Source organism: Zootoca vivipara, chromosome 4, assembly GCF_963506605.1.
Source record: "Zootoca vivipara chromosome 4, rZooViv1.1, whole genome shotgun sequence".
Lineage (NCBI taxonomy): Eukaryota > Metazoa > Chordata > Lepidosauria > Squamata > Lacertidae > Zootoca > Zootoca vivipara.
Genome location: NC_083279.1, coordinates 17,997,334 through 18,007,127, shown reverse-complemented (window position 1 = coordinate 18,007,127; position 9,794 = coordinate 17,997,334). Strand labels below are relative to the sequence as shown.

Below are 9,794 nucleotides of genomic sequence, written 5' to 3'. Positions count from 1 at the left end.
ACAACAACAGAAAAAGGTAAGTTAATAGACAGGTAAATCATTTTTCAGACTTCCGATGGGAAACTTGGCAGCTGAAGGAAACTGACCTTAGTGGAGGTTAACAGTCACCAGTGACAAATCAACCAAGCCATTTTCATTTCACAATGCCACTCAATTGCTTGGCGTAAGCTTCACTGCAATCGGATTTCTAATGCCCTATGGCACGTTTATTGTGCTCATAAACTCCTGGTGTTAACAGTTTTAATCGACTTTGGCTGCCTCTTCTTCACTCTGAGGGTTTGGGGGGGTGTTTTGTTCCACACTTTCCCCTAACCAGGCGTTTATTGAGCAACTTACACAGGCCAGAGTGATGCATTAATAAATTTATGCTGAAACAAAGGCCACACATTGAGCTATCCACTTCTGTCCCCTAGAGATCTAGTGCACCAAACCCCATGTCTAGTTTTGCAAATCCCTAAGTGGTTGTTAACTGGCAGGCGGTGAGGAAATGAACAATAAAGTTATGTTAGGAAACAAGTTAAGGGGAGGGTGAACAAGGCAGACAACTGCTTTTTGTGATATGAGCTGTCTACAGCCAATAGGCTGCCCTTGAGATGTTGCTGGGCTAAATTTCCCATCATGCCTGGGCATGCCAGCAAGGCCTGATGGGAATTGTAGTGCAACTTTTTAGAGGGCACGATATTGAGTCATTGGCAAACACTGGATTATCAAAGTTGGAAGGGGCCATGAGGATCGTCTAGTCCAGGCATCCCCAAACTTTGGCCCTCCAGATGTTTTAGACTACAAATCCCATCATCCCTGACCACTGGTCCTGTTAGCTAGGGATCATGGGGGTTGTAGGCCAAAACATCTGGAGGGCTGCAGTTTGGGGATGCCTGGTCTAGTCCAGCCCCCTGCAATGCAGAACATTTTGCCCCATGTGGGGCTCAAAGCCATGGCCCTGAGATTAAAAGTCTAGTGCTCTACCAACTGAGGAGTATGGCAACATCAAGTTTGAGCCAAGGTCTCCTGTAAAACAGGTCATCACTTTCTGCAGACTCTATCTCCTTTCTCTTTTCAGCATGCATTACTCCAGGCATAGGCAAACTCGGCCCTCCAGCTGTTTTGGGACTACAACTCCCATCATCCCTAGCTAACAGGACCAGGGGTCAGGGATGATGGGAATTGTAGTCTCAAAACATCAGGAGGGCTGAGTTTGCCTATGCCTGCATTACTTCCACTAGCTCTGCATTTCCGTCTACAATCTTCCATGTCTTATCAAACAACAGCCTTCATAAGAGATCTCAACCCATTTTATGGTTTCATTATTCATTTTTGCATTCAGAAATGCCTTCCTTTCATAAGAGACAGTTCAATTCCAAAGGACCAGAGGAGGGGGAGAAAAATGACAAGCAGCCCAGTTTAATTTCAAACGTTAATATATTTTCTATTTTATAGGGAACATATGTATCTTTCACCCCTTATTTGCAGCAACTGTGGCATCCTCATAAAAAGGGGTGAAATTTGTAAGATGCCTCTTAAAATAAATATTTCTTTTTTTATAAAATAATAAAACTTCAAATAAATATTCTTTACACTAAACAATATGTTGAAAAAATTAGAAAATAAAGACTGAATTTTACTGTAACTGTACAATATACATGAAATCCAAAAAAAAGTGGGTGGGTGAGGGAATCAGAGTCTTGCAAATGAAGGGCTTCCTTAAGGCAAAATACAATCTAAAACATACTGATTGATTCACATTCTTTTGAATGTACAACATATTAGTATAATATTTTGTGACCTGTGCCATGTCTTCTATGACACTTGTGTTTTCACAGTTGAAAATATCCTATATACAAAAATATAGCACATCTCTGGCAGAAAATAACCGGGAGCGGGTTGAAGTAGTTTCCTAATTTACAAATGTACTATTCATTTGGGGGACAGGGGGCTGGGGGGGGGAGAACCCACACATATACAACAAGACAGATTGCCTAGGAGTGTCTCAAGTTGCGTTAGCTTATGCAATAGTCGGGTCCCGCGGAGCATCTCTCTTTCCATCTCCCCATTAGGTGGACTCAAACAAGCAGGTATCCATGAAGTTGGCCCATGCAAACACATAAGGGGAAAAGCAGGTCACTGCAAACCTTAGGGCACCCCTCCCCCCCCCCATCCTCCTAAGACACAGTGCCACAATTATAGCTCGTTTAGTTGGCTGCATATGATGTTAAAAAGGAATAATCCATATTTTTTTCACCGTACTCCTGAGGAGCAATGCTATGTCAGCTTCTCAAAGTTCCTGGGAGGCACATTGGGCACTTTGCAGCAAACAGTGTTGGAGTGCTTACAGCGGCAGCCGGGCCTGTTCACCTGGTCGTAACAGCCCTGGCACAACTTAAGGCAACCCTTGGCCGGCAGGTAACACCACAGGCAAGGCAGAACGAGAGATACGACGCCCATGGTGGACCACCGAGTGCAGCAATGGGACTGGCTACAAGAGCAAGGGTTATCGGCGCAGTTGTCTTCGTCGTCGTTGGAGCAGTGGTAGAAAAGGCCTTTGACGCAGCAGACGCAAGTCCCATAGTCGACCACGTTCTGGGCCGAGCAAAGACACTGCTTGTCACAGATCCAACAGGAGGGAAGAGTTCGCGGGTAAGTACACTCCTTGCACTTACATTTCCCACAGTCCTCACACCTGTAGGCATGCAGCTGCAGATCTTCCTTGCTAGGGGGCTTGAGTTCACTGGGCTTCAGCTCGGACTTGGGCTGCACTCGGACTATCCCGTCCGCAACTGTCCCCAAAGACGACCCTAGAAGTCTCTGTTCCGATGAGTTACTACTCGTACTGGTCCGGGTACTGGCCCGCGAGCCGGTGCTGGCCATGCTAATGGAACGGGACAGTGGTAACCGGGAAGATACATGGACCTGGGGATGTTGGACCCTGCTAAGGTGATCAGTCAATCCGTTGGCCCTTTCGCTCTTGTGCTGGAGAGGGGGGCGTGGCGCTGGCTTCACCCCAGGCCGCGGAGCCACCGTAGGTGGTTCCGTGTATTCGTTTGTATTTCGGATGGCCTTGATCTGGTCCAAGGACAAGACGTGGACCTGTTGCGCCAGGACATCCCTTAGGTCAGGTTCTCCATACTGCCTCCCGCTGTCATGCTGACTCTGTAGCAAAGGCTGTGACCCACTGCCATTCTGAGCTCTCGTCTCCATCAGTACCCTGAAGAGTGATCACTCCAGGAAGCTTAGAACACATCTGAAATCCTGCGGGCAAAAGAAGAGAGGATTAGGGCTTCGTTGCTACGTTGCCTAGTGTGTTTGCAAAATCCCTCAATATAACAGACTTCGCAGCAGCTAGTCCCTGAAAGCAAAGGCACCAAGTCTTCTTGGTGGAAGAAGACTTGGGGACAAATCAATTCAGTGGAAATAAGCAATCTCTTTTATGACTTCAAGGCAAAGGCAAGGAAGCTGTGGCCCTGCAGTTACTGTTGGGTTTCCAACTCTTCTCAGCCCCAGCGACTATGGTTAGGGATGAGAGCTGTAGTTCAGCAATGCCTGGAAGGCCACAGGTATCTTCATCCCTGTTTTAAGTGATCAGAGGCTTTCTATTCCAGCATGGTCCTCCCTTGAAGAGAACGGACCTTCTTTGCAGAAGAGATGCTACCAACCTACCTCTAGAGAGCATTTTTAAATCCAGTTTTAAAATTGGAACTTACTTATTTTTAAAAAAGAGAAAGGTAGTTGTTTTCTGCATTTTACAGGGTTCTGCTTTTTAATTAAGGATTGGCAAAGACCTCTTCTTCTGGAAACCCAAGGAAACCTGCATCTTAGTCACTTCTTGACGTTCATTGTAGGACACATTCACACACTACATAGTACAAACTTGAGCCCCCACCCCACCCTATTGTACACTTGACAGGAAGAGCCAAACCGTCAATCCTGGCAACTCTGACAAATGTACCTGCTCTTTGCATATGTTTGCAACCACATTGCAGTTTTCATATTTAGGTGTATACCTAAAAAAAAGGAGAAGCCTGTGAGGAATCCTTGCATGTCCCTGCCTGAATCTCTCTCTGTGGATCTAGACACCTTAGGTGTCTGAACCTCTTGTCAAATCCTCTCAGATCACAGATTGCAACACACTTTTGCAGTCAAAAACCAGTGTGTGTTTATACAGAAGTCAGTGCACCCAAGTTCACTGTGGTCCACTCTTCAATAAATACATGGAGGACTGCAGGCTTAAGCCATAGGAAGGGGTGGGACTTCCCCTGCACTATATGTAGCAGACTTTAAACAAGCAAAACAGAACTTTCCAATGACAGAGTAGTAATTTTTCTATCCTGTGCAAGCTTAGCAAATACGTCCTCTTTCCACATTGAGCTTAAACATGATGCAAAAAAAGAGAGGAAAAAATGTGTTTTTCTGCAATGACACCGAGAAAAGCATAAAGTTGCAATGACGTGTCCGAGGCTGGTCTTCAGTGCAGGCCCAAATACCAAAAGCATATACAAAGTACCTCTCTGCAGAACTTTTAATATTTGTCTACAACTTTGCATTCCTAAGCCCCAGCACCTGAAGCTTACAATGCTGAGCACTGTAAGGGTTTTCATTGTGCATTCATAACACCCAGAGATAATCCATCCACTTCCTGGGCACTGCCAGGGGAAAAAAGTGGTTTGGCTTACAATACACAAATACCCTGCGTGCAATCTGCAAGCCACATGGTTCCAGGAACAGCCTATGACAATATTGCTTCAACTTGAACAGCACTACCTGAACCACCATTACTTATAATGGAATCTTGATAAAGTATAGACAAGAGAGCGACAGGGCTGCCAACTAGAAAACAGCTGGGCTAAATACCTCTCTCTCACAAATGAGCAGGATCCAGTTTGCAAAAAAAATGCCTGAGGAGCAGTTGTTCAACAAAAGGAGAATTCTCTTGGTCACATTACAATGAAGCTACATGGAAATACATTCCACTGAATTCAGTGTGAAACTTGCTTTTAAGTTAAAGAGAAGTATAGGAACCCGCTGCTTACACAATTGAAATCCGCAGGGCTCGTTTCTGACTAAACATGCACCAGATCAGCGAAAGCCTATGCATATACTTGCAAGTAAGCACCATTAAACTCCGCGGGACTTACTTCTAAGGAGTACTTAAAATTCTGGCTTGGATTTGCCGGCACATAAAAACCACCCAACAATCTGCCGTAATTACAGGGTGAAAATCAAGGTATAGTCCTCTATATCGCAATGACCTCATAGCAACTGGTTTTTTTCCCCCTTAAAAAATTTAGGTGGCTGTGCAAGATACTACAAACTTTAGATGAAGACTGAACTCCAGTGCAGTCTTATCTCTCTGGACGGAAGTCCCGCTGAATTCCAAGTAAACAGTGCCGGCTGAAAATCTGTCCACAATCCACACAAATCCATGGGGTTGGGAAAGATCTGTCTCACGTTTTCCTCCTGCACTGCCTCCCTGCTTGCCCGCCTGCCAGGGGGCATCACCTCCTTCCTTCCTTCCTTCCTTCCTTCCTTCCTTCCTTATTACAGGCTTCTTCCTTGCATACATAAAACAATCTGCCTAGCAGGTGGGATCCCAGGAACCTGCTCATTTTCCTCTAGGCTGCCCAGATACTGTGTTCAAAGGAACCTCCCTGAAAGGCAGACAACCTGGAGATCAACAGGAGACATGCAGGGCGGGGGTGAGAGGTGGAGAGGAGGGTGAAGAGAGACGGAGACTTGTAATAAGATTGCCTTATCAGGAGAGCCTGGCAGGATCTTTCCTTCCTCCTCCCAGCAGGAGATGGGGAAGGGCTCTTTCCTGCTTCAGTTATGTAAAGTGACTTACATTATCTGCTCCGTCCAGAGCACCTTGGAGGCACCTGCTCACACAATCCCCTCCCCTCCTCCACCACCCAAAAGCCATCAAATCCCACCAGCTCCAGCTTCCAAGAAGTCAGGTCTGGCAGGAAGTCTGCCCCCAAGGGAGCGCTTGCTGGGCATTTTGTCCGATTTGCGTAAATTTCAAGCAAATCCCCACCTCATGAATGACAAAGCAGGACTCTCAATTCTTCCTCCCACCCCCAATCACAAACAGCCTCTGGAATTTTATTGCCCAGAGGGAAACGCATTCCCCTGTCGACAGATCCAGCTACACTATCAAGAAACAAAGTCCCCTCACCCCCAGCCACGAAACACCCCCTACTTTCTAACTAAGGCAACAATTGCTGAAGTCTTATTTTAAAATCCTCTGTGCCAGGATTTGTTGTGTTGTCCCACGGATTTTAAAAAGCCAGAGTCCATTCACTAGCAAAGGGAGAAATGCTAAGTAAATCAGGGGTGCGGGTGCGGGTGCGGGTGGGGGGCTTTTGAATAAACGACGAAGAATTTATATAGTGCACAAACACCCTTTTCTTCCATGCAAAAGCTGCTGTCGCTCATAGTTTAACACCCACAGGCTTTTCATTTTATTTTTTAAAATAATATTCAGGGTGCTTTATCTCAGGGGTGTTTAGAACACCCCATTCGTCTTCGCGCACCCCCCCCCAATTTAAATGCCTCCCTCCCATATTTAGGACTGCGTCTATGTAGCAGGCATTGGGGTGAGGCAAAGTAAGCCTTAAGAAAGAAAAAAAGAAACATTACCAGCCAAATGTAGAAATGTAGCAATCTCCTGCATATCCCCCCCTCCCAAAAAAAGGCCCGGGGTGGAAGGGAGGGGGAAGAGAAAGAATGTAGAGAAGTTGTAAAAAAAATAAAAAAGCACTTCGGAAGACAATCCGGTTAAGTGGGAGATTCCACCCATCCCTCCCACTCGCAACAAAAAAAAACAGATTTACACTTAAACACGTTCGCTCACTTCCGAATTGCACATTCCAAGTGCACAAGTTTGAAAAGAGGGCGGCTAAGTACGAGGTGAGCTTGGATCTAAGAAGCTGCAGAGCAACTGGAGTTGGGGAGGAAGGAGTTGTGAAAAAGAGATAAAATACCCAAGTTTTTGTTTGTTTCGTGTATCCCCCCCCCTTCTGTCCTGCAACCCAGCCTCTGACAGGCTCTCTCTGCAAGCAACGGCGCCGCTTCACTCTTCCGAACTCGGACGCACGTTTTCGAAGCTGGGCACCGTGGCGTCGTGCCGTGAACAAACCGAGGGGAAGGAGCCGCTGCCAGAGCTTCTCTGCAGAAATAGCTTCACTTCAACAACCTGAGGGGAGATTTCCGCCCTTTCAAAACAACGCTCGCCCCCAATGGCGCGAGGCGAGGGGTTTCCTCCCTTGCAAAGTCACCCGCGAGGCGCAGGGACGCGCCAGGAATCATTCAAAGCGCGAAGGGACTCCGCGATCTGCTCCCACCCGAGAAATCTCAACCCGCCAAACAACACAAGCAGACACACTTTTCCAAGGCAATCTCCCCGAACACCCAACCCACCCTCCCCCATTTTGCAGTCCCCTTTGCTGTGCACAAGAGAGAAGAAAATCGGTGAGGGGAGAGAAACACCCCTCGCAGGACATCTCCCAAAGGAATCGGCCTGAAACTTGCATTTGTTTCCTTGCAATCAAGTCACTTTAAAACGCACACAGACACACATATATAGAAGCAGAAGCTTGCTTTGCAATGAACCCTCCTCCTCCTCCTCTCTCCCCTCCTCACAAGCCCTTCTCCTCTCCACCCCGCTCCCTGGATTTTCTTCTTCCTGAGGTTGACGAGTAAAATGCAACCCCGAAGCCAAACGAAAATAAAAGGAGGGGGAAGAACAGAAGCGGCTCTTCTGTTCCAGAAACTCACTTCGAGTCCAGGTTGCGGGCGAGAATCATTGAAACGAGCAAAAAGAAAAGAAAAAGCCGACAATCCACAGCAAAGTTGCTTTCCCCCCCTGCCTCCTTCTGTCTTCTCCGCAGGGAGGGCTGATAATAAATAGCAAAGAAAACAAACCACAAATGTGTGCGAGTGTGTGTGTCTAAAAAGTCCCTTTTCCCAGACAGGGCGAGGGTTTCTCTCTTTCTCTCTTCCCCCTTTTCCTTTGCAATCACACACGTTGATTTCCTTGTCGCTGTTGCTTCTCTCTCTCTTTTTTCTCAATGAACAAGAGGCCGATTCGTCAATCCCAAGTCACTTTCGCTTAATACATCATACACAGGGGGAGGGCGAGGGGGAGCCCAGGCGAGCGACATAAAGCGAGTGGCTGCTTGCGAGAACGAGAAGAAAACAGAATAAAATCCCAAGGTTGCCGTGGACCAGGAGTTGTAGTTTTCGCTCTGTTCTTCCAGCTTGGGCGTCCCGGGGACGATCGGTTGCAATCTGTATTGATTTCGCTTTGTAATTTTTGTGTGGTGGGGGGAGCTAAGGGCTTGTTGCTTCTTTTAAGTGGTTGGCGAGCTCTCTCCCGTCTTCTTCTGGGCAAATGTGTGTTGTACGTGAGCGCGTGCGTTTTCTTCCCAAGGCAGCTTTGCTGGTTGCAAACTGGGAGGAGGAGGTGCAGGAGGAGGAGGAGGAGGAGGAGGAGAGCAAGGTCTTCCCCCCCCCTCTTTCCCTCTTTTTTCCCTTTTTTCTTTTTTGGGGGGAGGGAAAAGTCAGCGGGGCTCGAGAGCTGCAGTTGCTGCTGCCTGTGGCGCGTTTGCAGGAAGGCAGGTTGGAGATCCGTCCTTGCAGCGCTCCAGCGTTTTTCCGCCCTCTCTCCTCCCCCTTCCCCCTTCCCCCTTCCCCCTCTCTCCCCCCCTCTCTTTTTCTTCTTTCCGGAGAAGGCAGGGTGATCTCTCCGCAAAAGCAGCAGTAAATGGCGTCATGTGGATCTGAGGAGGAACAGAGCAGTTGTTGTCCCAGAGGATATATCGTATCCGGTCCTACCTCATTGGCTCGCCCGGGCTTACATTCACTTACCCTCCCAACCTCTCCGCCTGCCAGCGCTTGGGAGCTCGCCTTTAGCACAGCGCGCCAGGAGGTATTCAAAAGGGCAACACCAGCTTGGGGAGGGACGGAGAGAGAAGAGAAGCCCATTCGCCGATCCAACGGCTTTTCTTTCTTTCCTTTTTCTTTCTTTCTTTCCTTTTTCTTTCTCTCTCTCTCCTCCTCCTCCTCCTCGATTCCTCCCGCCCCACCCTATTTTTTGTTACACGCGGATGGGGCTAGTCTAGGCAACCCCCCCCCGAAAACTGCAGGGGATCGGGGTATTATTTCCACAATAATTTCCGCTCTCGGTGCAAGCTGCAAGGAGGGAGGGAGGGAGGGGACTGTGACCCGAAAGCGTTTTAAACGTCGCCGGTGACATTTTGGACAAAGAGAAATGATCGACGGGGATTCGAGCGCCCTCCACCACCCCCCCCCCGCACTCCTTCCCTCCCTCCCACGCACGCTTACTCGGAAGTAAGTCGCATTCCGCGCTGATCCAATGCCTGTTCCACGGGCTTTAGGGAGATGGCCTCTTCCAAGAAAGCTCGTGTCAGATTTGTGGGCGGTTTTCTTTCCCACCCCCGTGTCGGAATTTACAGCCGTTTACTCTAGAGTAGGATCTTCTTATTCTCCTCCGAAGGTTCAGACAGACCCTTGGCGGTTCCGAGATGTGTCTCTCCTGCTTAGCAGGTTTTCTGCGGGGTATGTTTCTGTCGATTGCCCCGGGGATTACTCGTGAGCAAATGTTACCGGGAAGTGCAATTCCAGAAGGTCTCTTCGAGGCTGAAATCCCAAAGTGCAAGAGAGTTGTTTTACTCGGGAGTGAGTCTGGGTAGTACCGTAGGAGCCCTGTAAATTTGTAAAGGGAGATTCTAGGAAGGCTGCGATCCTTTCCACGCTGTAACCTGGGCATCAATCTCGTT

General features: G+C 48.0%; 1 protein-coding gene across 1 annotated transcript; it reads right to left on the bottom strand.

Annotated features, from left to right (window-relative positions):
- Window positions 1-1,400: 1,400 nt before the first annotated feature.
- On the bottom strand, window positions 1,401-8,673 carry SPRY2 (sprouty RTK signaling antagonist 2). The gene is made up of 2 exons (XM_035115939.2): window positions 7,771-8,673; window positions 1,401-3,246 (listed from the first exon to the last, which is right to left on the bottom strand). The coding sequence occupies exon 2, from the start codon at window positions 3,193-3,195 to the stop codon at window positions 2,260-2,262; it is 936 nt and encodes a 311-aa protein (XP_034971830.2). The 5' UTR covers window positions 3,196-3,246; window positions 7,771-8,673; the 3' UTR covers window positions 1,401-2,259.
- Window positions 8,674-9,794: the final 1,121 nt, after the last annotated feature.